Source organism: Myxocyprinus asiaticus, chromosome 7 (genome assembly GCF_019703515.2).
Source record: "Myxocyprinus asiaticus isolate MX2 ecotype Aquarium Trade chromosome 7, UBuf_Myxa_2, whole genome shotgun sequence".
NCBI classification, from domain to species: Eukaryota; Metazoa; Chordata; class Actinopteri; order Cypriniformes; family Catostomidae; genus Myxocyprinus; species Myxocyprinus asiaticus.
In genome coordinates, this window is record NC_059350.1 from 745087 (window position 1) to 771723 (window position 26637).

At 39.9% G+C, this 26637-nt stretch overlaps 1 protein-coding gene across 3 annotated transcripts; it reads left to right on the plus strand.

Annotated features, from left to right (window-relative positions):
* LOC127444394 (breast cancer anti-estrogen resistance protein 3-like) lies at positions 1-26278 on the plus strand. Of its 3 annotated transcripts, XM_051703737.1 has the most exons (16): positions 1-142; positions 3117-3215; positions 3308-3428; positions 4504-4717; positions 13770-13803; positions 15548-15664; positions 15748-15891; positions 15970-16244; positions 16394-16476; positions 21683-21954; positions 22107-22460; positions 22536-22651; positions 22727-22898; positions 22984-23095; positions 24850-25038; positions 25130-26278. In XM_051703737.1, the coding sequence occupies exons 2-16, from the start codon at positions 3126-3128 to the stop codon at positions 25303-25305; spliced, it is 2469 nt and encodes an 822-aa protein (XP_051559697.1). In that variant the 5' UTR covers positions 1-142; positions 3117-3125; the 3' UTR covers positions 25306-26278. The 3 variants fall into 3 exon arrangements, with proteins under 3 accessions (XP_051559697.1, XP_051559699.1, XP_051559698.1); XM_051703739.1 differs by lacking the exons at positions 1-142; positions 3117-3215; positions 4504-4717 and having other exon boundaries at positions 3322-3428; positions 25130-26261; XM_051703738.1 differs by lacking the exons at positions 1-142; positions 3117-3215; positions 3308-3428; positions 4504-4717 and adding an exon at positions 10112-10397 and having other exon boundaries at positions 25130-26261.
* Positions 26279-26637: the final 359 nt, after the last annotated feature.

Below are 26637 nucleotides of genomic sequence, written 5' to 3' on the forward strand. Positions count from 1 at the left end.
GCGAGACAGAGATTTAGACAAGAGTAAGAAGAAATAATAAAAATGTTGGGAAATAAGATAAAGAAAGATGGCGACTAACACAAAGACAGAGAATAGAAGGAGAAAAAGTGGAAAGTAAGGAAGATAAGGAACTATGCAGCAGGTAGGAATTACATGGGAAAATTTGTGTGTGTTTGTGTGTGTGTGTGTGTGTGTGAGAGAGAGAGAGAGAGGAAGTCTTTATGAGAGTTACAGATACTTTATAAATCTGTATTACATCTGTATTAACATAGTGAACACTGATCTGAATCAAGGGCGTAGATTCCAGGAGGGATGGGGGGAGGTAACCCCCCCAATAATCAAAACAAGCAAGTACAACCCCCCAATATTTATACCATGATCAATGGAAACATGTAAATACTTCACGCTGCAACCCCCACAATGTTCAAGCCAAATCTACGCCCTTGATCTAAATGTATTTTGTATGAACTGTTGGTCTTATATTAGAACCTTACAATTAAACAGGCTGTTATTTGCTGATGTGCCTTAAAGACTTCTATGTAAATGTTGTCTGTTATGATTGGCTATCCTCTTCACATGTGAAATGAGTTACAGCACCTGTTACTGAACAACAGCCTGTTTATGCTAAATGTTCACACAATGTGTGAACATTTCCAACAATCATGCCACAGTCCAAATCACTGAGATCACATTTTTCCCCCATTCTGATGGATAATGTGAACATTAACTGAAGCTCCTGACCCATATCGGCATGATTTTATGCACTGCACTGCTGTCACACGATTGGCTGATTAGATAATCACATGGAAGATTGTTGGTGCCAGATGGGCTGGTTTGAGTATTTCTGTAACTGCTGATCTTCTGGGATTTTCACACACAACAGTCTCTAGAATTTACTCCGAATGGTGCCAAAAACAAAAAACATCCAGTGAGTGGCAGTTCTGTGGACGGAAACACCTTGTTGATGAGAGAGGTCAACAGAGAATGGCCAGACTGGTTTGAACTGACAAAGTCTACAGTAACTCAGATAACCACTCTGTACAATTGTGATGAGAAGAATATCTGAATGCTATTCTGAGATGCGGGTTGACGCTGTTTTGGTGACACGAGGGGGACCTACACAATATTAGGCAGGTGGTTTTAATTTTGTGGCTGATCGGTGTGTGTATATATATATATATATATATATATATATATATATATATATATATATATATATATATATATTATGAACACATTAACATTCTAAGGGTACGTTTACACGACAATGATGTACTAAAATGGAAAAGTTTTTCCTTTGCACTTTTGAAAAGTTTGCGTACAGATGACAACATTGTCAAAATGATCCCTGTTCACACAGATCCGTGAAAACTACTAAAAACGCTGTATTATGCATGACAGGCCAGTAGTTGGCGATGTCACTTTGTAAAGAAACACTTCGCGCCTGCGCACATAAGCATTCTTCCACAGAGTGGTGAATACAAACAGTGAAGATCTACACTTTGCTGGAGAAGTGTCAATAAACTCAAAATCTCGAGCAGCACAAACACAGTCCTGTTGTCCACCATTGTAGTTTTGAATGTCTCGCACGTTGTTTTAAAGTACTCGCGCATGCCTATAGACTGAACAAGTAATACGCGTGCACGTTTTTGTGTGTTTACGATACGATAAGGGCATCGTTTTCAAAAACTTGCACTTTGAAACCCATTTTCAAAAGTTTGCATTTCAGGCCCCAAAATGCAGTTGTCATGTAAACAAACAGCCAAAACACATAAAAAGTTTTCCGTTTTTAGTTGAAAACGTTGTCGTGTAAACAGCCCCTAAGTGTCATGCATTAGGAGTGTCTGTTGTCATCTGCAAGAAAAAACAAGACAAAAATTTGACAATATCATAGCAATGTCAAGTATAGCCTACTTTACCCTAGACCTTATTCACGCTAGCACCATCTTTGATTTTTAATAGGAATGACAACAAGGCTGTGAGGAATAGACTTACCATGTCTTCATGTTTGTCACCTGTTGCGTGCACCACGTGCCATTTGCCTCGCAATGAATGCTCAGGTCTTGTTTAGTGTGAGAATGTGTGGCATCACTTTGTTTGGCTGGGGTTGCTTTGTTTGGCCTTGTTGGTTGGCATGGGCATATATTGCCTCAATGTCTTGGCAATGTGTGCTCATGCCATTCGGGTGTTTTGTTGTCTTGTGAGAGAACGAAGCTTCGTTTTGTTTCTGTATCGCCACTTGTCTTTCTGTCTTACGTCATACACCGCCTTCTTGTTTGCCCATTATTAGTTGGTCCTGGTTCCCCATTTCCCTCTGCCCCAGCCCTGGATTGTTCGTTTTCCCCTACGGGGTTTTGGTTGAGTTTTTCTCCTTTATTTTTATATTAAATAAATTCCCTATTATTTTTTCAACTCTGCGCCTGGGTCCTGTCTCTGCATTCTCTGACAGAAAGAACTGGCCAGAATGGACCCAGCAGAGGTTTTTTTTTCTCAAACTGGTTCTCCTGCCCGCCAGCATGAAGAGCACGTAAGGAGGACAAGTCTGTATGGGGGTATTCATTTTTATAATTGTCCTCGGGTCTGGATATGATCAGACCTGCCTAATCGATCTCTTTTGGCCAGGTCTGAATGAACATTTTAGATCTTGTGTCCCAGATAGGGATGATTATGGAGGTTTTCTCGAGGCAGTCAGGCAGGCTATGAAATGGGAGGAGTTTGTTTCAGCCTGTGCCTCTGAGGACTTCCATTCCTCATCCCAACCTGAGGACGAGGGCACCCCCCCACACGGAAGTGGACCCCTCGGCTGAGCCCACAGCTGCTGACCGCCAGGAGGCGGAGGTGGAGGCTGCCACGGCCAACGAGCCAGCGCCCATGCCTGCCACTGTGAACAAGCCGATTACATCGACTCATTCCCTCCATCAGGGAACAGAAGTCACTACAGTAACCAAGATGTTTTTGAGGAATTCAACCAACAAATGACTTACAGCTGTCTCTGCATACTGTACTAGGATAGGAGAAAGTATTGTAACACAGAAAAAGTTAAACACTTCAGCTTTAAATGACTCCTTAAATGACCTGTAGGCTAGAGTTTCATTATATATCTTTACACTTTGTAGATTTGAGTCATGAACAATCACTCTATATCGCGCTGGTTGGGACAGATCGGACTTCCACAGTACACCAGAATACTGGAGAAACAGTATTACGGCCTTGAGGTACAGATCTCACTAATCTAGCATATTCTGTCTCTCATGTGATTTAGCTCTGTTTACTTGCATCATAATTGCTTGTGTGTGTTTGTATGTAGGGTCTCCTTGATGTAACAGAAGACGATCTTAAACTAATGGGAGTTGAAGACCCAGATCACAGAGCAATCATCATAATCCAATTGAAGAAACAACAACCACAGGGAATACAAGCAAACAAAGGTACACAAAGCTATCCCTCACAGCCTCGTTTTCATTCCCATCAGAAATTTAAAAAAGCTCTGAATAAGGTTGATTACTTTTTGCAAAAGGATTTTTATGTGGCTCGTTGTACGTATTGCGGCAATTTTCTGGTGAAAAGAACACTAGAGGCACTACAAAAACAAAGACTTTTATTCACTTTCAATCAAATCAAGAGTAAAACAGCAGATAATCAGTTCATAAACGCTTACTTTTTGACCTGTTCCTCACACAATGTTATCTTATGTCATTTAAACACTTTTACTGTAGCGCATGACACATTTTAACATTTGCATTATATAACCAACTACATTTACATGCTTGTTCAGTGTGATGGAATTGTGCGGTAGCTCAGCTGATTGAGCGTTGCACTTTTGATGTAAAGGATCGGGGTACAAGTCCTGAAGAGAACATGAGTTGACACGTAAGCTGAAAGTGTCACAGAAGCACCACAAAATGGTGTGGTTGTGTTTTTCATCCACATTTGCCTTTTCCGACACTATTGGTTAGGTTTAGGTTTAAGGTAGGGAGGTCAGTTTTATTGATTTAAAACTCAATAGAGCATTAACCTTAAAAACCTAATCTGTTTGGGAGAACATTTAACTTGCTTTTAGCACCACACAGTGGACATATGACCTCTGCCGGTGATACCTGTAATAAACAATGTGATATCAGTTTGCAAAAATGTCGCAGTAATGTAATTATTTTAATGTGATCAGGCTGCAGAAATCACTTAGCCATGAATTCTGTCACTAGTCATGCTAAAGTTACACTACACAATGGTTGACATCATACTATGTGTAATATATAGGGTATAGGGAGCAATTTCATGGCTGTGGATTTAGGCATGAGCGACATCTTGCGGGGGGAACACATGGGGTGAAAGCATGGGGGGGAACGCCGCATGAGGGGCCCTCCCAAGGCAGCAAGGCAAGTGGGTGCCCTGAACTCCACCAGCCATCTCATTTAAAATTACTCCACCCCCCTCCCCACCATTTTGCCCAGGGCACCATACAAGCTAGAACCACTACTGATGGTCGCTGTGCTTTCTCCTCAGAGAGTTGCTCAACAAGAACCACAGGCAGGATGACTCGGAAGTATTCTTTAGCATTATCACTCGACGTGGTCAAACCCACAACCGACCTCTTCCGTCAAAGCATCATGCCGCGACTGCGTCGCTGTGACAACCACAGAGTCTCCGCCTCCTGCCTCCAACTCATGGGCCAAACCACTGAGGAAGACCACACCCCCTCCAGCAAACACAAACTCAGGTTACTTCATCACCACACAATATTTAATGCAAACAACAAAGTTTTCTGTTTTTTGGATCTGGAATACAGTATAAAAATGAACACAACAGGGGACCTGGGTAGCTCAGTGGTAAAATACACTGGCTACCACCCCTGAAGTTTGCTAGCTCACTACTTCAAATCCCAGAGCCTGCTGAGTGACTCCAGCCAGGTCTCCTAAGCAACCAAATTAGCCCGGTTGCTAGAGAGGGTAGAGTCACATGGGGTAAACTCCTCGTGGTCGCTATAATATGGTTCATTCTCAGTGAGGCGTGTGGAGAGTTGAGTGTGGTTGCCTCGGTGGATGGCGTGAAGCCTCCACACGCACTATGTCTCCGTGGCAACGCGCTCAACAAGCCACATGATAAGATGCGCGGGTTGACGGTCTCAGACGCGGAGGCAACTGCATTTCTTCTGGCAGTTGTGGCTGAAATCTTTCTTGGTCTACCTGACCTTGGCTTGGTATCAAGAGATCCCCGAATTTTCCACTTCTTAATAAGTGATTGAATAGCACTGACTGACATTTTCAAGGCTTTGGATATCTTTTTATATCCTTTTCAATCTTTATAAAGTTCCATTACCTTGTTACGCAGGTCTTTTGACAGTTCTTTTCTGCTCCCCATGGCTCAGTATCTAGCCTGCTCAGTGCATCCACGTGAGAGCTAACAAACTCACTGACTAGTTATATACACTAATTGCAATGTAAAAAGTCACAGTTGTGGGAAATTAACCTTTAATTGCCAATTAAACATTTGTATGTCTGTAAAAAGGCCAAACATTCAAGGATATGTAAACTTTTAATCAGGGTCATTTTGGTGATTTCTGTTATCATTATGATTTAAAAAGAAGCCAAACAACTATGTGATAATAAATGGCTTCATATGATCACTATCCTTAAATAAAAGTTATGCATGATCAGTCATATTTTCAAAATCAATGCCACAATTTCACAATTTCTGCCAGGATAAGCAAACTTTTGAGCACAACTGTATCTAGCCAGAAGTTTCCCTGCCTTGTCTCCTGACTCAAAGTATGACTGTCTTGCCCTGAATAGCCAAAACTCCACCTTCCGTGACAAATTAGTATTATATCTGTATTTCAATCGGGTCAATTCCTTGAGGCCATTAGACGACATTCGGCGCTTCAGCTCTGCCTCGGCACTTTTAATATTCCCTTCCAATTCCATGAGTTCTTGTGCTTTGGATTTTTTGGTGAATGAGGCATACTGTATGATCCGGTCCCTGAGAACCACCTTAAGTGCCTGTAAAAGATTCCAATAGAAAGCGGAAAGTAGGGTGGCAGTCCAGGTAAGTCAGCTTTTTATTCACCCAACTCAAAGTCACAGTCTGCTTTTCAGCTTCACAAACAAGGTTTAGGGGGCTTACACAGTTTTGCTTCACTATAATCAAGGATTGAGTCCATCAAATGATTAAATTCTCCTCCCAATATTATATCATGAGGGGTGCCAGCGGCTTGCAACATCCCTTCAAGATCTATAAAAATAGCCCTGATCATCAACGTTAGGTGCGTAAATATTAGCCAAAATAAGACTTTGTCCCTGAATTTCAGCTAAAACAATAATGACTCTTCCTAATTTATCTTTACTCTGTTTGAGACATTTGAATTGTAGGTGTTTACTTATCAGTATAATGACTCCCCTGCTCTTACTCGAGCCAGCACTATAAAAAAAATGGCCACCCCATATCTTTCCAAATTTTCAGCTTCCTGCGGAGAAAGGTGCGTTTCTTGAAGAAAAACTATATCATATTTCATACGCTTAAGAAGAGAAATAACCTTCCTTCTTTTTATGGGGTGTCCCAGCCCATTCACATTCCGCGTGGAGAGAGACAATCCACTCAAATTAACACTGACATTTTGACATATCAGAAAAAATAGATTGTGTGTCAAAAACAAGATTATAAAGACCACATTCCAACATTAGTGCAATGCTCAAAACCCGAACATCCCCCAGAAACAAACAAACAGAAAAAGGAAAAACGTGCGCATTAACCCCATGCACGACAGCGCCAACAGGCGTCCATCCCTCCAAACTTAAACAGTCTATGCACGCCTATGAGAGCCCCTGTGACAACCTTGCCGTCGGATTGCTCAAGTCCAGTGCTTCTATAAACATTTTGTGAGACAGAATTACACAGAAAAGATAATCAATAAAACAAACTCCAGCCAATAGGCAGAATAAACACAAAGACCATGTAGATTCATCCATAAAACTGTCCTGAAGGTGTGTTATTCTACAAAATAAACTCCAGCCGATAGGCGGAACCAGCACAAAAAAAGTGCGCAGATTCTTCAAACAGTCAAGCAAATGTTCAGCGAGCCGGTCCTCTCAGCTACAACGTGAGAACAACAAGATAACTTACTCACTCCATTGACTTTATGAAGGACATCACTTGCTGTGGGCATGTGAATGTTTTACGGCCATCCTTAGCATCTATTCTCAATTTGGCCGGGAATATCAGTGCAAAAGCGACCTTCCTTTAATGTAAAAGTTTCTTGCATTCCTTGAATCAATCAAGTTTCTCTCTTGTCAAGTCTGGGAACAAGAAAATGCTGTGATTCTTCCAAGAAAGCCTTCCTTTTCTCCTTGCCTCACGTAACACAAGATCTTTATTGGATAATCTCAGAAATTTGGCCAGAATTGATCGGGCCTCCGTGGATCACCGAGCAGGAACCCTGTGAGCTTGCTCGATTTTCAGCTTATGGGCTGCTAATATTGAGATCTGGGGAATTTTGAGGCCAGGACAACACCTTGAACTCTTCATCATGTTCCTCCAACCATCCAAAACAATGTGTGCAGTGTGGCAGGGTGCACTATCCAGCTGAAAGAGGCCACTGCCATCAGGGAATACCGTTGCCATGAAGGGGTGTACCTGGTCTGCAATGATTTTTAGGTAGGTGGCACGTGTCAAATTAGCATCCACGTGAATGGCCGGATCCAGGGTTTCCCAGCAGAACATTGCCCAGAGCATTACACACCCTCCACCGGCTTGCCGTCTTCACACAGTGCATCCTGGTGCCATCACTTCCCCAGGTAAACGCTGCACATGTACACAGCCGTCCATGTGATATAAAAGAAAACGGGACTCATCGGACCAGGCGACCTTCTTCCACTGCACCAAGATCCAGTTATGATGCTCGCGTGCCCATTGTGGGCACTTTTGATGGTCTACAGGGGTCATCATGGGCACTCTGACTGGTCTGCGGCTATGCAGCCCCATAAGCAGCAGGGTGCGATTCACTGTTTGTTGTGACACATTTCTCCCGTAACATCATTAACATTTTCTGTGACTTGTCCCATGGTAGACCTTCTGTCGTTTCGGACCATACGGGATAGCCTTTGTTGCCTTCACGTATCGATGAGCCTTGGGCGCCCAACACCCTGTCTTCGGTTTGTGGTTTGTCCCTCCTCAGATCACTGTCGGAAGGTACTCACCATTGCTGACTGGGAGCACCCCACGAGCCTTGCCGTTTCAGAGATGCTCTGACCCAGTCGTCTGGCCATAACAATTTGGCCCTGGTCAAAGTCGCTCAGGTCTTTACTCATGCCCATTTCTCCTGCATTCAACACGTTGACTATAAGAACTGATTGTTCGCTTACAATCTAATCTACCCAGACCTTGACATGTGGCCTTGTTAGGAGGTGATCAGCGTTATTCGTATGTTCTTTGATTGTAATCTTGACGAACAGTTTTGGAGATTATGTTCTTTTCCCATTCAAGTAAATAGGAGCTGCACTGTGTTGACAGGAAATAGTTCTCCGAAAGTGTTCCAAACATGGCCGACAGTGGACTGATATGCTCGAAAGACTTATGTAAACAATTATGTTTTTGCGTGCATGCCAGATTCAAATGGGTGAAGAGGAAGATTTCAGGGACTTAACACTTACATTTCAGTCTGTTCCTCACACAACGCTATTAAATGGCTTCATTAGACTTGAAATGTAGTGCACGAGTGATATGGACAACCTTTATGGTGCTTTTATGTGCTTTTGGTCATAATCTATGATCCACTCATTCCTCAATCTTGCACTCAAAATATTTTTGCCTATTTTTTAAGATTTACACATAAAAATTAATCACTTTGATTTGTGTAATGTTTAAGAAAAAAATTAACATTTTAAATTAAATGTTTAAAGGAATAGTTCACCCAAAAATTATAAGCCTCTCATTATGTACTCTCCTTTAAGCCATCTCAGGTGTGCATGACTTTTCTTCTTCAGCAGAACCGAAGTGAAGATTTTTATTAGTACATTTCAGCTCTGTTTGTCCATACAATGCAAGTAAACAGGTGCCATTAGACTGCTGGCTGTTTGACGGTCCAAAAGTCATATTTAGGCAGCATAAAAAACGACTCCAGTCAATCAGTTAATGTCTTCAGAAGCAAATTGATATGTTGGTGTAAGAAACAAATCGATAATTAAAAAGTTTTTGAAGTAAAATCGTTGCTTCCGCCCAGCGCTGTATTTCTGTTTGAAATGACCTCTCTTGTGTGACGTTGTTCCTCTGTTGTAAACAAAGCGCACGCTTCCGACTTCTCGCATGAATGCGCCATTGCGCTTATGTCACTGATGCTTCGACTGCTGGCAGGAAGCGATTTTCAATTTATTTTTTACACAAACCTATTGATTTGCTTCTGAAGACATTTATTGATCGACTGGAGTCGTGTGAATAACTTTTATGCTGCCTAAATATGACTTTTGGACCGTCAAACAGCCAGCAGTCTAATGGCACCTGTTTACTTGCATTGTATGGACAAACAGAGCTGAAATGTGCTTATAAAAATCATCACTTCAGTTCTGCTGAAGAAGGAAAGACAGACACATCTGAGACGGCTTAAAGGAGAGTAAATCATGAGAGGATTTTCATTTGGGGGTGAACTATTCCTTTAAATGAAAATAAAAACTTTTTATAAAACAATTTGTATTTTATTTAAATAAAGATAAATTATTTCAACTTGATGGAATTTTATGAAATTGAATTAAAAGTTTTTATAGTTTCAAAGGAGGGCGTGACCAAATAAATTTACTGCATTTTATATTTGTCGCCACCTACTGGCGCAAAACATGTTTTTGTTGAAGGCAGATTTAAAAGACTTAAAATTCTGTAATCTGGCCTGTGCTGCACCCCTTGACAGATGCCCCCACGACTTTGAAGAAGCTCAAATATACAGTATATTAGTCACTAAATAATTCCCATACTTCTATCTGAGTTATTTCATACCTAATAGTTTTGATGAATATCCAAATATAGACTGGTAAAATAACTCTTATTTCGTGTCCCTGTCTCTCACTGTCATACTGAAACATTCTTCATATTCAGATGTATCAGTTTATCATACAGTGTGAACAACGCATGAACGGGGCGTCGACAGATCAAGCCGCCACAGGTTTCTGTGCTAGCGCCGATCGGGCGTGTCGAGCGGGTTGCGGGTTTTCGGGGCCCCGGGGAACGACAGACAGGTGAGTGAGCGCGGAATGTGATGAATGAACCGGAGAGAACACCTCCAGCAGCGTGTGTGAACTCGTCAGCTGTGGAGAAACCTTCAATGTTTGTCCCACTAAACACACTGCGATCTTCTAGAACACTGGGATCATGATCTTTCGTTGACAAACTTCTGGACAGGATTATTCATCGTTTTCCAGGTAAGATCCTGGTGGATGTTAATATTCCAGGACAGATTCCAGCTGTGTTAATGATTATTCTGATGATATGTAATATTTGATATATGTAACCTGTTTAAAGAGTTGGAGATTGGGGCTATAGCTTTATCTCAGTAACGGCTATCAAAAGTACAGTTTCTCTAGCAGAAGTTCAAAACCCCCTAAAAGCAGAATATTGTTTGGGAATTCTGTCCTCAAACTATATATACATCTGTCGTGTATGTAATAGCAGTTGGGTAAACATTCTTTCAGGGAACAATTCACTATATAATGAAGGTACATGTTAACTAAAAGTTTGAACTGTGTTCTCAGGAGAAAGATTATTTTTCATAAATGTCGGGGCGTGTTGTCACATGTGTTTAATGTGTTGGATGCCAACTTTGGTACTTAAATATAGGCTACTGCTGAATGCTGTACCATGTTATTTACATGGAATATCACAGTAGATGTCCAAAAATATGCTATTACTACTGTATATATATATATATATATATATATAACACATGTATTACCATGGTAAATGTCCATCTCAAATCTCAAAATCATGGCATTACAATGGCACCATGTTTAAAAATGGTGGACTTTTTTTCTTTTTTCTTTTTTTAATTTTTTTTTATAAGTGCAGATTTATCTACATTATGATCACTATTTTATGCTGATGTTAAGTAAGAAAATGCATCAGGTTTGAGCGTCCTTGTGTGAATGGCCTTGAGTCCAACATGTCAGGAAGAAACCATAACATCCGTTTCCATGACAACCAATCCCAGGCCATTCCCTGATGTCCAGAGATCACAATGCAGGAGGTTTGACTGTGGGACGGGAAGGAAACACTATTAAAATGCTACAGCAACCGTAACAATCACAACACACCGCTGATGCACATATGAAGTGACTGAAGACTGCTGTTGTTTTCATGGTGAAGTAATGAAACTTTTGGACAGGAGGGTGTGGCAGACAGATACAACTCAAATTGAGACAGAGGAAGTGGGTTTGACATTGTTAAAGCATGGCGCTGGTTTACTCATAAACAGTGATAAGCGGTTTAAAAGTATATAAAACAATACACATTTTATTTGTACTTTATTATTACTTTAAAATATATAAATATTGAATATATATCTGTCTATACGCTTCTTTCTAAATGTGGCAACTTTATTATATATGCTCTATTTCACTATCGATACTTTTACTAAGTTTTCCCATGTTAATTTTACTCAAAAAAGAATGTAACCAAAGGAACTTAAATTAACTGAGTTGATTCAACAAAAAGTGTCTTGTCAGCTTTACTCAACCCAATGTGCGTTGGGACAACATTCATATTTTTTGTTTAACAGAAATTGGCAAGAGGATTTCTAGTTACCAGTATGCTAATGGACTTGACAGGGAGAGTAAATGTTAATATTAAGTGTTATTTTATGTGTCTTTGTGCAAGAATATAAAGGTTGATACTTGTTAGTGCTTAATGTTTTGTTATGTTGAGATTTAGAGGAATTTCGGTTTTGTTTTAGATTTGGGGGTTACCATCATGGTGAAAAGTGGAGCTTGAGCCTACATTTGAAGTATTCTACATATTGATTTATCCATTGCATAGTGACTAAGTTGCACTCAATGCTCTCCACTAGCATGTGTTTAGCATACTAACATTTCCTGTCTTAGCTAGCATATCACTAAAAGAGATTCATTTTGACATGTTAAAATTTGTTGGGTTTACTTGATTCAGTTAAGTTCCCTCTACTTGAAGTATTTAAGTTGAAATTACAAGGTAATTCTAATTTAAGAAAACGCATTTAAAACATGTGGAACAACTGTCTGTGACTGAATCAATTTCAGCCAAATAGTTATTTTTAGACTGTAGAAGCTTATGTGTTTTTTTTTAGAACTGTCAGAATTAACGTGATAATGTAATTCATATAAAAAGCTTAACACGCAATTAACGCATTTACAGTTAATAAAGCATAAACACTGGTGTGAAGGGCGGAACCTTTGTAATGTGTCCGTCCGGAGTCATTACACTGACGCACACTTCACTATATACACACACCAGAGCCCTTCTACCAAGGTGAGCCTACAAGCTTAGCATAAACTAGCTTAATGCAGCGGTCCCATAGACATTAGCGGTACTGTCGTAACATGCTAGCTGACCGTTACGCTCTCTCCTATGACAGAGATGCGGAGGTTGTTATCTCACAGCCCTTCCCTGTCAGTGATAAAATGATGGTGAAAGGAGCTCTTAATGTTATTTGATGTACAAAACACATGGGACTTGTGATAGAAATCAAGTATTTTCAGCCTATGTAAGGCACGTTTTAATTACCACAGAAACACGTCAAGTCTTAACTATCACCAAAACACAGAATGAGACTTTTTTTTTTTTTTTGCAAGTGCTTTTCATGTGAGTTCAAAGCTTGACGCTGGCATTGACGCTCTGACACAAATCATGAATGCAGCTTCACGATTGCTGTAACAAAGGAGATAGCCACAGTCTACCGGCAGATTCATATTGTGGAGCGTTTAAGAGATTTAATGTGCATTGCAATAAATATGCAACCTATGTGAAGACTAGTTCTGTCAATTAGTCAAACTCCCACTTAGACTTTGGGAAACGTTTAATGTTTCTTGAATTGGTGATATTTTAGTGCATTTCTATCTTTATACTGTGGAAGGATTTGTTTGGAAAATTTTAATAAAGCATTATATTATTACATATTGTTTCCTTTTCTTTTCTAAATGCATTTTGACAGGAAAATAAGTATACATAGTGTCAAATTTCAGCATTTTCAAAATCTGTGATTAATCGCGATTAGAAAGATGAACTCATTTTTTAAAACAATATATATTTAATGTTATTAATGGAAGTTATTATAAAATGGGTAGCACTTTATAATAAAGTTATATTTGTTAACATTAGTAAATGCATTAGGTATAATGAACTAACAATGAACAATATTTTTTTACAGTATTTACACATTTTTGTTAATGTTAGTTAATAAAATACAATTGTTCATTATGCATTAACTAATATTAACAAACACAACTTTTGATTTAAAAATGTGTATGTTTAAATGAACATTAACCAAGATTAATTAATGCTGTAGAAGTGTTTTACATTTTTAGTTCATGTTAACTGTTAATAAATGTAACATTAATTTAAAGTGTTATAGAGAAAATCAGGGTCTGTAAATGTTGAAAACTCCTGCACTTTCATAAAGATCAAACAATCTTGCATTAATGGTCAAGTCATAATCAATGTGAAATCTCTTAAAACAGCCCTATAAATGAGCTGCTGAAAACTCTCAAGACTGTTCTGGTTTCAGTCATGAATGATTAAATGAAATAATCTGCTCTGTTTTGCAGCAGGAGGAAGAGTGTAACAGCCTTCATCAGTCAGGTGAGTGTGTTACTCTGGTCACACTGCTTTTTAAAGTTCATTGAGTGTTTATTTCATTTAGACTGCTTAAAGTGTACAGCACTTAAATATTTTGACTTTTGACTGTTCTGACTTGTTTATCTCACCGATCAGACTTACAGTTTTTCCATAGCGGACAATCAAATGTCAATCTTTATGCTGTATATACTGTATACTGTACTTAATGCTATACAATCTTTATACTTCCAGACTTTTCACTGTAAAACTTTTCTAAAATTTCAGGCAAGGCTTTGTCAAGCCAACATGTATAGTTTGTCTAGTTTATTCTAAGATTATTCCAGTGTGTTTTTGTGTCTGGATGTACACTCAAAATATAATTTTAAGATGTACGCATTTAAATTTCATAACAAAATTCCATCATATGGAAATAAGTTATCTTTAATAAAAATAAAAAAATGAAAAATTAGAAGTTTTATTAATTTAATTAAAAAAATTTTATGAAATTGAAATGCGTAAACCTTAAAAATAGGCTGAAATATTTAAAAATATTTGAAAATAAGTGTAATAATGACATTTATTGAGGAGTAATGGGCTTAATGACATAATATAAAGGTTCATCAATGGTTGATTTTTTTATTTATTTTTTATTTAATGCCCAATTCCCAATGTGCTTTTAAGTCCTCGTGGTCGTGTAGTGATTCGCCTCAGTCCGGGTGGCAGAGGATGAATCTCAGTTGCCTCCACATCTGAGATCATCAATCCGTGCATCTTATCACGTGGCTTGTTGAGCACGTTGCCATGGAGACGTAGCGTGTGTGGAGGCTTCACGCCATACACCGCGGCATCCACGCACAACTCACCACACGCCCCACCGAGAACGAACCACATTATAGCGACCACGAGGAGGTTACCCCATGTGACTCTACCCTCCCTAGCAACCGGGCCAATTTGGTTGCTTAGGAGACCTGGCTGGAGTCAGCATGCCCTGGGATTCGAACTAGCGAGCTAGCGAACTCCAGGGGTGGTAGCCAGCGTATTTTACCACTGAGCTACCCAGACCCCCCACATCAATGGTTCTTGAGTGGGCTATGTGGTTCTTTGGAGATTAATACGGTTCTTGATGTTTCATTATAGGTTCTTCGGATAAGTGCTAGTGTTGCAAAGTAATTAATCACTGTAATCAAATTACTTTTATGGAAAAAAGTAGTGTAACACATTACATTTTAAACCTTGTAATCAGATAACAGCTACTGACATTCAGTGAAGTTAATTACTCTTAAGTACATAACTTCGGTTCCACATAATTCTAAAGTATTATTTAGGTAGAATACATAATTTTTTTTAATTATGTTCATATGAACATCTATTTGCGTGTCTGTGACAGAAGAAGAGTCACTAATGAGTCATTGTAAGGTAGAAACACGTGCTGCTGAGTGTCTGACTTGAGTGCGGCAGTGAACGAGCTGGATACGAGAAAATAAAACATTGTTTTGAATTCATTGAGCAGAAAAACGAAAAACTTTCTGTGAAAATGTTATAGAAAGTAACCTAAATGTAAAGCTAATAGTAATGTGATTACTTTTTCAATGAGTAAAGTAATCTGATTACAATTTTAGAGAAGTAATTAGTAAAAACAATTTAAGTAAAATTACCCAACACTGTCTGGGATCTTTAACTTAGAACTGCTGAATCAAGTGTTCAGGTTTTTTTGTGGAACTTAAAACGATTGATCCGAATGATCTTTGATATTTGAATGTTTGTAAAGGTGTTCTCAGGGCTGAAGGACATGGACTCTCTGAAGAAGGAACTGGAGGAGGAACTTAAACTCAACCCTGAAGATCTGAGGAGTCACGCCTGGTATAATGGACAGCTGTCGCGCGAGGTGTGTGGTACCAAGGTAACATTTATAAGATGTATAATGTATATTTGGACTGTAAGATGTTTATTTGGTGTGTGTTTGTGTAGGGTGCGGAGCAGTTGTTGTGTAGGGATGGTGATTTTCTGGTGCGTGACTCCAGCTCCAGTGCAGGTGAATACGTTCTGAGCTGCATGTGGAACAATCAACACGTGCATTTCAAGATCATACGAGTCGTTCTGCGACCCAAACAGGTACTGCATGTGGCCTGACCTTTCTCATGTGAATAAACAATCTGATATTGAGTATTTTGTGTGTGTGTGTGTGTGTAGGGTTACTCCCGTGAGTTGTTTCAATTTGAGAATGATCAGTTCGACAACATTCCTGCGTTAATTCGATTCCATGTCGGCGGACGGCGTCCTATCTCAAATTCCTCCGGAGCGATTATCTTTCATCCAATCACACGCACCCTGCCTCTACGCATCATCAGTGAGCACCAGGCTGCAAAATCATCGAGCTCATCTCATTGGTTGAGAGGTCAGAGCAAGAGGCGGAGCTTGAGTTCCTCTCAGAACGACACACTACAGGTCAACAACAACCTGCTCAGGTAAACACACAGATATATCATTACACAACACCATAACACTCCACTAAAACAATACAAGAGTCAGAGCTAGTGCATGTATGTTTTCTGTAGGAACTGTAGTGTGTGTGTTGTTGCTGTAGTAACCGTGTAGTGTGTGTGTGTGTGTGTAGGAGTGGCAGTCAGCCTGCTAACCTGGAGACAGTGGGGAAACCATCTCTACAGTCTGCACAATCTGACAGCAACCTCCGCAGAGGTACTACACACTAGCAACCACCCAGAACACCCTAGCATCATAGTCACTCACATTTTCTCAGAACATGTTAAAATTAGGCTGTTGATTTAACAAGTCAGTGTGATTCATTACATAAAACTAACACATTAAAAAAGATTAACACAATTAAACACCAACGGAACAATTCAATCATGAAGTACCAGCTTCGTGTTATTACGAGTCTCAGTCAGCAGGGGGCAGTAGGCGCAGCTCCAGCTGTACAGACCAGAGCATGTGAGCGAAGAGGAGCGGTGTGACACTCCACTCAATAACCCGCTCCATGCACCTGCGCTCCGCTCAGCCGCTCACGGCCCAAGCGGATGCTCCGCTCAAGTACCGCTCACCGGTAAAAAAGTGTTCACTCAAATCCCGCTCCAACATTAAATTTCTCTGTAGTATACTTGGTTCCAAGCATGTACACAGGGGGTAGCTACAGTGGCCCAAGCAACTGCCCCTTTGCCCACATGGGCTGAGGAGCCCCTCTGGGTGAAATATAGACTATAGGCTGACATTTATTAAATTATCAAATGATTAGTAACATACACATTTGAAATTATGTGATTGTATTGTTGTGTTTTTGTATATAAAATCTTGCTGTTTATTTTGGACTAGTTTACAACGGCTGTTAGATAATCGAGTCAACCAGACCATTATCACAATATTTCTCTGTTAGCACATATGCCATTGAACATCTTCAAATAATGCCACAAACACGCCTCTACAAGTGATAAAACATATGTGCGCTGGCACGGAAACTCGCATACGCGCAAATTTGCACTTTTCTTTTTTTTTGTGGATTTTTCCCCTTTTTCACCCAATTTGGAATGCCCAATTCCCAATGCGCTCTAAGTTCTCGTGATGGCGTGGTTACTCGCCTCAATCCGGGTGGCGGAGGATGAATCTCAGTTGCCTCCGCGTCTGAGACCATCAACCTGCGCATCTTATCATGTGGCTTGTTTAGCGCGTTGCCACGGAGACATAGCACATGTGGAGGTTTCACGCTATTCTCCGCGGCATCCACGCACAACTCACCACGTGCCCCACCGAGAGCGAGAACCACATTATAGCGGCCACGAGGAGGTTACCCCATGTGACTCTACCCTCCCTAGCAACCGGGCCAATTTGGTTGCTTAGGAGACCTGGCTGGAGTCACTCAGCACACCCTGGATTCAAACTAGCAACTCCAGGTGTGGTAGCCAGCGTCTTTTACCATTGAGTTACCCAGGCCCCCAAATTTGCACTTTTCAGTTTAAACTGGACTCGAGTGACACAACCGTCCCAGAAAAACACAATCTTTTCAACTTTAAAGTTTGTTCGAGTCCTTTATGTCAATAATGAAAACATTGACTGGTACCAGGAAAAATATTGCAGGTAAAAGTGAAATTCATAATTGTTCTTCAGTTGGAATGATTATTAAGCTAATGTAGATTTGATACATTAATATGTTTCTGATTTAATGCTATCAGACATTGGGTAAATTAAAATGAGAAATTTATCATCCAAATTTTGTGTTCAGTTTTAAAGGGTTTGTTAAGTTATCCAGAAAACAGCAGTGAATGTTGTTCTCTTTTTCAGTGTTGTTGCTTTATGAATATTCCCTACAAATTTATATGTACGAATCATATGCAATCTAAAGGACTGTGGTCATTTATATAATAATTATTATATTAGTAGATACCATGTACCCCTTTGTTTTTCCTTGATATTTTTAAAGCGTTATAAAGTGAATCTGGACTTTATATGTGTCAAACGATCGTGTGTTGTAAATGTGTTCTTTATACGTACAGCAGGGTTTAACCATGGTTTTAACAATTTTGAAAAATGTCAAGTCTGTATCTAGAGATGCAAGAGTTCACCTTATTCAGTTCAAAATTCTACATAGATTCTATTGGACCCCCTCTAGACTGTATAGGCTTGGTCTTAAAGACACACCCACTTGCTGGCGATGCCAATCAGAAGATGGAGACACAACCCATGTCTCCCCAATTGGTTGAGAGTTCAGAAATTTGTATGTGAGGTCTTGGGCACTCGGGTTTCATTTTGCCCCAGACTCTGTATTTTGGGAGATGGGGCAGAAATTAATGTGGAGAATAAACATGTGGAGGATTGGGTCCTGACCTGGGTTATGGTCGCCAGGCGGGTGATTTTGAGGGGCTGGAAGTCGGTTGGAGCACCCCCGTTTCAGGAATGGTGCTCGGAGATGGGGAGAGTGGCGGCCTTAGAGGAGGGGTCTTATAGAAGACTGGGGAATCCGGATCTGTTTGTGGGAAAATGGGGTGGATATTTAGCATTCTTGGAGGGTTCTCGAGTGGAATAGTGGAGAGAGAGGGGTAATTGTCAGTATGTGTGATTTTTATATTTGTATATTTATATATGTATTTTTATTATTATTATTATCTTTTTTCCTCTTTTAGTTGTTTGGTTTTTGTTTTTGTATTCTTCTGTATGTGTTCATCTAAGACCAAAGAGATGTTGGCTGAGGTTTGGGGTGGGGTTGGGGTTGGGGAGGAGGAGGGGTGGTAGTGGGTGTTAAAGTTGATTTTGTGTATTTATAATTATGTTTTGTTTTCCTGTTTAATAAATAAAAATGTTAATCATAAAAAATCAATACAAATAATAAATAAATTAAAAAAAACATGGATTTAACAAATAAAAAATATTTGTCCTGCAGAGATTTTGTCCAATATATATATATATTAGATGAAATCATGTTTAATGATCCTAAAACAAATACAAATGATTTAATTCACAAATTACACTGCCTTCGTTTAAGAACTTTTTTTTTCTAATGTACAGTCGTTAATAGATTCTTTTCTCTGCGCATGAATGCAGCAAGCGATGTCAGAAGATGTTATCTGCAAACACTAATCTAGAGTCAGTGTTTTACGTTTCTCTTCTCGTTAAGGTGTGGATTTGGGTTTGAGAATCTGACCAGCAGTTATGAGTCACTTTATCTCGAAGCAGAAATCATTACTAATCACATGCTCAGTTGTACAATAGAGGCATGAAAGCAGAATGCTCCACCTGCAAATTAGGACACTGCAAGATCATACATGTTTATTGGTTTTGTGTGTGTGTTCGCCGGGATTCAAGGAAAAATGCTTTGCCAATATACAGTATTATTAAGCTTACATATTCAATTGAGGGTGATCTAACGTTCGCACCCCCACAGAACCGAGCCTGCATCTGGCTGACAGCTGCATAGACATGATGGAAAAACAACAAGATACATTACTTTTCTATTAATTTAATATCAAATAGTACTGTAGTCTACTAGCTCACCTTTTGCTGGCCGACCATGTTCATGTAGCACATCCTCATGCTCTCTGGCAATGTGACATGTGCGATTCCAAAAGTAATATTTGTTAATTCTCGCGGTCTCTCCACACTCAGATTTGATTTATACTTTGCATTTATTGAGGTTATAAGGTTTGCAACTTCATTAAAACAATGTTAGAGCTCCATAACATCAGGCCTATAGCTTATTTCGCAGAATCCCAAACCAGCATATCACGAAGTGCATTCTGGGTTGAGTGAGCGGCACTGAGCGAGTGGAGCGGAGTCTTCAAAAAGGTGCTCTCCGCTCAGGTGAAATCATCACAGCTCCACTCAATGCTCCGCTCTCGCACCGCTCACATGTTCTGGTACAGACAACAAACCAACAGCTGGACGAAACAGAGTGCATGAGTCTTGAGTCCTGTTTCTTAAAGTTTTAAACTACATTTAACTTAACAGCTTCCTAAAAACGCACCAGTTATGTTACAGATGCTGTAAAGCAGTGGAAATGTGACGCAAGCAAGTGAAATGGAAATAAACAAAACAATATACTGACTTCTTAAGCAACTCTTTGTATTATCTAAACTTTTTGATGCAGAGGATCCCCAAAAGTGACGATTCCCTTGCAAGAACCCCTTCCTAAAATCTAAAGCCAGCTGTGTGTAAAAACTGTTTATATACTGTGAAAAATGTCAAAGGACATTTGAGTATTTCCAAAATTACAGTATTTTCAGGCCATAGAATTGCTTCCAATTTCTTATTGCTGGTTTAAATAAATGCACAGATGCATTCTGTACGTGCTAATGCAGCAAGAAAAAAACAATTAAAGGGGACTTTAGATTATGTATTATTTTGTGTTGTTGTTATTTAAAATTATTTGAATCATTATTTTTATTTTTATTTTTTATTTTTTTTTGCAGTTAAAATCAAGGCCAATTTTATGCTTATTAAATAAATTCTGGAATGGCCTTGTGAACCAGTTAAAATGGATTTGGGGGCAAATACAGCCCTGAGGCCGGACGTTCCCCATACCTCCTTTACTCAGATGCCACTATAATGTAATGTCTTTAAATTATCTGAATTATTATATATTATGTCTGTCAATCAATTGCGCTTTTTAAATCTAATTAATTACGTGCCAATCAATTAATCGATTAATCACATACACTGATGAGCCAAAACATTATGACCACCTGCCTAAAATGCTGTTGGTCCTCCATGTGCCACCAAAACAGCGCCGACCCACCGAGGCATGGACTGTACAAGACCTCTGAAGGTGTCCTGTGGTATCTGGCACCAAGACATTAGCAGCAGATCCTTCAAGTCCTGTAAGTTGTGAGGTGGAGCCACCGTGGATTGGACTTGTTGGTCCAGCACATACCACAGATGCTCAATTGGATTGAGATCTGGGGAATTTGGAGGCCAGGGCAACATCTTGAACTCTTCATCATGTTCCTCAAACCATTCCTGAACAATGTGTGCAGTATGGCAGGGTGCATTATCCTGCTGAAAGAGGCCACTGCCATCGATGAGCCTTGCTGTTTCAGAGATGCTCTGACCCAGTGGTCTGGCCATAACAATTCGGCCCTTGTCAAAGTCACTCAGGTCTTTACTCCTGCCCATTTCTCCTGCATTCAACACGTTAACTACGAGAACTGATTGTTTGCTTACCATCTAATCAACCCAGACCTTGACATGTGGCCTTGTTAGGAGATGATCAACATAATTTGCTTCACCTGTGAGTGGTCATAATGTTTTAGCTCATCAGTGTATATTGAATTAGCTTTATTTGGTGGTATTTATCAGCAAAAATGTATATAATTAAATAAATTAGAATTTTATTCATAATTGTAATTTGTATTTTAATCGATTGACAAGTAAAAATCTATTTTTTTAAATATTGTTTGTGCAGGTGTACCTCAGATGAGTCCGCCACAGGAGTTAAGCCCCGCCCCCATTTCGCCAGTGTTTCGCACAGGAAGTGAACCTCTACTCAGCCCAGCCACTTCCTGCGCCACTAGGCTTAGCCAATCAGGTCTCGGTGGCTCGCCTTTCCGTGGCTCTGATGGACAGCTGCATTCTCGAGCACCGCCCAAACCACTGCGAATCACCATCCTGCCCCCCCCGACTCCGACCGTTTCTGAGGCTGACCCTGGCGATCTCTATGGTGAGCTGGTGCCACAGGTGAGAGTATACCACCTTAAATTCAACATGAAATCAAAATTAACCCTACTACTGTATTTACTATTTCTTAAGACACGTTCCCGATCCTTTAATATACAATTAGTTATGAGAATATAGATAGTAAATACAGTATATCCTCTGACGTCATGTAGGTTCCAGTCACCATGTTGCCCAAAGGTCACGCGACACAACTCCGTGCTCAGGAGAAATGGAACAGTCGCGCGCTTCTCACCGAAACTAGCTTTGGGTTCCTAGAGGCGCAGAAACAGGAAGAAAAGCGGCGGTCGGGAGAGACAGTGATGGAGAGAATGAAGGACACGGACTGGCATTTTGAGCGTCCACAGACTGAGACCACCTCATGTTTTCGTCTGGAGGAATTCCGCTCACTTCTGCTGTCGGAGAACAATCGTCCACTGGATCAGAACACACTTCTCAAAGTCAAAGATCTGCTGACGCGCACTGATGCCAGGACCACTGCGTTACACATACTCAGTGTCAACTGCCAGGTACAGCACACAACATTTCCACCAGAACTCTGTTGAAATTAAAACATCCTCATTTTTATTTTCTCTTTCTGTCAGGTGGCTCGGGTCACAGGTGTGACGGTGGAGCAGAAGAGGATTATGGGAGTCGAAACAGGTTTAGAGCTCATCACACTACCACACGGAGGCCAGCTGAGACAAGACCTGCTGGAGAGGTGCGTGTCATGATGATGATGATTATGTCATGGTACGTGATGATGTATGAAGATGTCATGTGATGTTTCCGTCAGGCATCATGTGATAGCTCTGGGCATCGCAGTGGACCTTCTGGGCTGTACGGGGACGGTGGGTCAGAGGGCGATTGTGCTGCACAAGATCATTCAGCTGGCACAAGAGCTGCGGCACACCACACACGACCTGTACGCCTTCTCTGCTGTCATGAAGGCCCTGGAGATGCCACAGGTGTGTGTGTGTGTGTGCGTGTGTGTGTACTGTACTGTAGGTGGTGAAGCTGTATATGACACTGATCTGATGTGTGTGTGTGTAGGTGGTGAGGTTGGAGATGACGTGGAGAGCATTAAGGCAGAATCACACTGACAGTGCTGTGATGTTTGAAAAGAGTCTTAAACCCTTCATGAAATCACTTAATGAAGGAGACGGTGAGTGTGTGTTTGTCTGTGTATTGGTGTAGTTTAAAGAATGTTTAAAGGTGTCTGTTTCAATGCTTAATGATGTGTAATAGTTTCTGTATGTAGTTCACAGTGTATGTTGTGTATACTTTACAGTGAGTGTTGTGTAGTTTACAGTGTATGTTGTGTATACAGTGAGTGTTGTGTAGTTTACAGTGTATGTTGTGTATACTGTGAGTGTTATGTGTAGTTTACAGTGTATGTTGTGTATACTTTCCAGTGAGTGTTGTGTAGTTTACAGTGTATGTTGTGTATACTTTACAGTGAGTGTTGTGTAGTTTACAGTGTATGTTGTGTATACAGTGAGTGTTGTGTAGTTTACAGTGTATGTTGTGTATACTTTACAGTGAGTGTTGTGTAGTTTACAGTGTATGTTGTGTATACTGTGATTGTTATGTGTAGTTTACAGTGTATGTTGTGTATACTTTCCAGTGAGTGTTGTGTAGTTTACAGTGTATGTTGTGTATACTTTACAGTGAGTGTTGTGTAGTTTACAGTGTATGTTGTGTATACTTTACAGTGAGTGTTGTGTATTTTACAGTGTATGTTGTGTATACTTTACAGTGAGTGTTGTGTAGTTTACAGTGTATGTTGTGTATACTGTGATTGTTATGTGTAGTTTACAGTGTATGTTGTGTATACTTTCCAGTGAGTGTTGTGTAGTTTACAGTGTATGTTGTGTATACTTTACAGTGAGTGTTGTGTAGTTTACAGTGTATGTTGTGTATACTTTACAGTGAGTGTTGTGTAGTTTACAGTGTATGTTGTGTATACTTCACAGTGAGTGTTATGTAGTTTACAGTGTATGTTGTGTATACTTTACAGTGAGCGTTGTGTAGTTTACAGTGTATGTTGTGTATACTTTACAGTGAGTGTTGTGTAGTTTACAGTGTATGTTATGTATACTTTACAGTGTGTTGTGTATATTGTGAGTGTTATGTGTAGTTTACAGTGTATGTTGTGTATACTGTGAGTGTTATGTGTAGTTTACAGTGTATGTTGTGTATACTTTACAGTGAGTGTTGTGTATTTTACAGTGTATGTTGTGTATACTTTACAGTGAGTGTTGTGTAGTTTACAGTGAGTGTTGTGTATACATTACAGTGAGTGTTGTGTATTTTACAGTGTATGTTATGTATACTTTACAGTGTATGTTGTGTATATTGTGAGTGTTATGTGTAGTTTACAGTGTATGTTGTGTATACTTTACAGTGAGTATTGTGTAGTTTACAGTGAGTGTTGTATACTTTACAGTGAGTGTTGTCTACTTTACAGTGAGTGTTGTGTATTTTACAGTGTATGTAGTGTATACTTTACAGTGAGTGTTGTGTATACTGTGAGTGTTATGTGTAGTTTACAGTGTATGTTGTGTATACTTTACAGTGAGTGTTGTGTAGTTTACAGTGAGTGTTGTATACTTTACAGTGAGTGTTGTATACTTTACAGTGTATGTTGTGTATACTTTACAGTGAGTGTTGTGTAGTTTACAGTGTATGTTATGTATACTTTACAGTGTGTTGTGTATATTGTGAGTGTTATGTGTAGTTTACAGTGTATGTTGTGTGTACTTTACAGTGAGTGTTGTGTAGTTTACAGTGTATGTTGTGCATCTTTTAGACTCTGTTGTGTACTTTACAGTGAGATTTGTGTAGTTTACAGTGTATGTTGTGTGTACTTTACAGTGAGTGTTGTGTAGTTTACAGTGTATGTTGTGCATCTTTTAGACTCTGTTGTGTCGGGGCCGTTGTCTCTGCCTCACATGGTGCCATTGTTGAGTTTGATGGAGGGGGAGCAGGACATTGTGGAATCGACAGGCAGAGGCTGCCAGCTGCTCTACAACCTGCTACAGTCAGCACGCAACGCTGCACTACACGCCAACGACTGCACACTGCATGCTTACAGCCTGCTCTCTGGTAAACACACACACACACACACACACACACACACAATTAAGAGTCATTATGATGATGTGCCAGGATAACTGACCTGTCACTCTTCTGTCAGCTGGTTGGGAGCCAATCCCAGAGCTGATGGAGGTGTTTCAGACAGAGTTTGCTCTTCGTCTCTTCTGGGGCCAAACAGGTGCAAAGGCTGAACGGAAGGAGCGCTACACCAAATTCAATAGGATCCTAACTGTGCTGTCCAACAAACTGGAACCAGACAAAACCTCTGAAGTTTGACATCCTAATCTTAAAGGGATATTCCACCCAAAAATGAAAATACTGTTATTTACTCACCCTCATGCCATTCGTTGTTCTGTGGAGCACAAGAGAAGACATTCTGAAATAAATCCAGGCCACTCTGTACCATACAATGAAAGTGAATGGAGTATGCTGTCATGCTCCACAATGACAAAAAAAAACCCCGTAATTAATGTAACATAAAAGTACAACATACCACTCATGTGCTATATTTTAAATCTTTTCAAGTCATATGATAGCTTTCTGTGTGAAAAACAGATCCAAACTTAAGTTGATATTCACTGAAAATAATCCCTTATATACAGTGTAATCGAACCTAACCGCTGTTACTAGACCGAATCACTGAGAACTCGAGAACGGATCAGTCCGATTCCTTAAATCAACTGGAGCAATCGATTCAATTTCTGGATCTGATTCACAAGAACGGTTAGTTCATGAATGGGAGTTAAAAAGATAAGTTTTAAATTTGGGAGAACTATTCCTCTTCTCATCAATGCAATCTGATGGTGGAAGCAGGAACCAAGCCATTCTACATCCAATTCTTATTGGCTATCTAGAGGAAAGGGGGATGGGCTTCTGAAAACTGTTTGAGATTGATATTTATTCACAATTAAGCAGGAAATGTTGGGAAATGAGATGAGAAAGAATCTCAGGTCATAAAAGGCTTTCAGACATTGTGTTGGAGAAATACAGACCTTGCTTAAGCTCCTCACTTCAAAAGATGTTGATTTTACTCACATTTGTATGATTGTTGTTTTATTTTATGGCTTGTATCACAACCAGCTTAAGGTGCATTACTGCCAGCAACTGGACTGAATGTGACATTGTGATTTGTCTTATCTGAGTGTTTTTCTATAGGTGTTGAGTTCTTCTGACTCTTTATATGGAAATTAATTAAAATGGAAATTAATATATCAAACTGTGATAAGACTCATTTACATTTATGCATTTGGCAGACGCTTTTATCCAAAGTGACTTACAGTGCCCTTATTACAGGCACAATCCCCCTGGAGCAACCCAGAGTGCCTTGCTCAAGGACACAATGGTGGTGGCTGTGGGGATTGAACCAGCAACCTTCTGATGACCAGTTATGTGCTTTAGCCCACTACACCACCACCACTCCACATTTACACACAAATGAAACATTTAAGGAATGTCTTGGGTTACGTATAATTGAAGCTCAATCTGTTGATTACCACATTCCTGTTTGAAAAAAAGAAAGCCACTTATAATGGAAGTTAACAGGGCAATAGGGGACACGATGAACCACTAACTTTCAATGTAAAAATGTAACTGACCATTTTTGTTTGC

What these genes read in the sequence shown, in the direction of transcription:
- LOC127444394 (XM_051703737.1), top strand. Translation starts at nt 3,126, where the DNA reads ATGAACAATCACTCTATATCGCGCTGGTTGGGACAGATCGGACTTCCA. An exon ending in AGGCCCTGGAGATGCCACAG is followed by an intron (nt 22,899 to 22,983) that starts GTGTGTGTGTGT and finishes GTGTGTGTGTAG; the next exon opens with GTGGTGAGGTTGGAGATGAC. An exon ending in ATCACTTAATGAAGGAGACG is followed by an intron (nt 23,096 to 24,849) that starts GTGAGTGTGTGT and finishes TGCATCTTTTAG; the next exon opens with ACTCTGTTGTGTCGGGGCCG.